Consider the following 770-nt stretch of genomic DNA (forward strand, 5'->3'; position numbering starts at 1 on the left):
GATGCACCGCCCCCGCCCCCGCCCCCGCCCTGGCGAATCCTCGGCGCCCCAAACACCCGCCCCCCGTAAAGAGGCGCGCTCCGCCAGGGCCTGCTTAGGGCTGAAGGCCAGGCTTCGGCTGGCTACCTCTCTGCTCCCTTCCCTCCTGGCCCAAAATAGTACTGGGATCAGCTCTCAAGCTCGACCAAATATAGCCTGGCCTCTCCAGGCTCAGGCCTCGCGCAGGGGCCCAGTGCTGGGTCTGGAGGGGCCTCACGGGCCTCTTTAGGCTGACCCACTTCCTCCCCTGCCAAGGGCTGCCTAGACACGAGGGGACAGCCGACGGGGTGGGGGTGGGCACAGGGCTTCCCCCATCGGCAGCGGACTCTGTCCAGCCTGTGGGGGAATGTGCTTTGATGCACTCCAGGAGGGCACTTGGGAAGGGCTTCCCCGATCGGCCTGCCATGCCACACCTGCCCTGGGCAGCCCTCCTAGGACCCTGGAGAGCCTTCTTCCTAGGACTGTTCCCCACCCCCTGGGTCCCTAATCTCCCCTCCCCCTCCAGCACACTTACAGGGCAGACGCAGAGGTCCCCTTCACGTCAGTGTTCACCGGCCAACTGAAGATCCCCCATAAACAGCACACCGTGCCCACACCCCCATCCTGAGACAGAGGAGGGGGCTGAGACAGAGGAGGGGGCTGAGCTGCCCCGTCAAAGCCAGATGCCTTGGGAGGTGTGGTCCCACATCGGCCTTCTGAAAACAACAGGTCATGACCTGGAAGCAGACCCC

The 770-nt window shown here is 65.2% G+C and overlaps 1 protein-coding gene across 2 annotated transcripts in view; it reads right to left on the reverse strand.

Moving 5' to 3' along the window:
- The window catches only part of LYNX1 (Ly6/neurotoxin 1), a 5,921-nt gene that overhangs the window by 2,983 nt on the left and 2,168 nt on the right, over positions 1–770 (reverse strand). Inside the window, exon 5 of one of the 2 annotated variants that reach the window (XM_024741311.1) lies at positions 554–660. In XM_024741311.1, coding sequence (XP_024597079.1) covers positions 554–660 — 107 coding nt within the window. Of the gene's footprint in view, positions 1–553; positions 756–770 lie in introns of both variants that reach the window. The other variant, XM_024741309.1, reaches the window with a different exon arrangement.

The sequence above is a fragment of the Neophocaena asiaeorientalis genome, unplaced genomic scaffold (genome assembly GCF_003031525.2).
Source record: "Neophocaena asiaeorientalis asiaeorientalis breed wild unplaced genomic scaffold, Neophocaena_asiaeorientalis_V1.1 scaffold177, whole genome shotgun sequence".
Classification (NCBI taxonomy): Eukaryota; Metazoa; Chordata; class Mammalia; order Artiodactyla; family Phocoenidae; genus Neophocaena; species Neophocaena asiaeorientalis.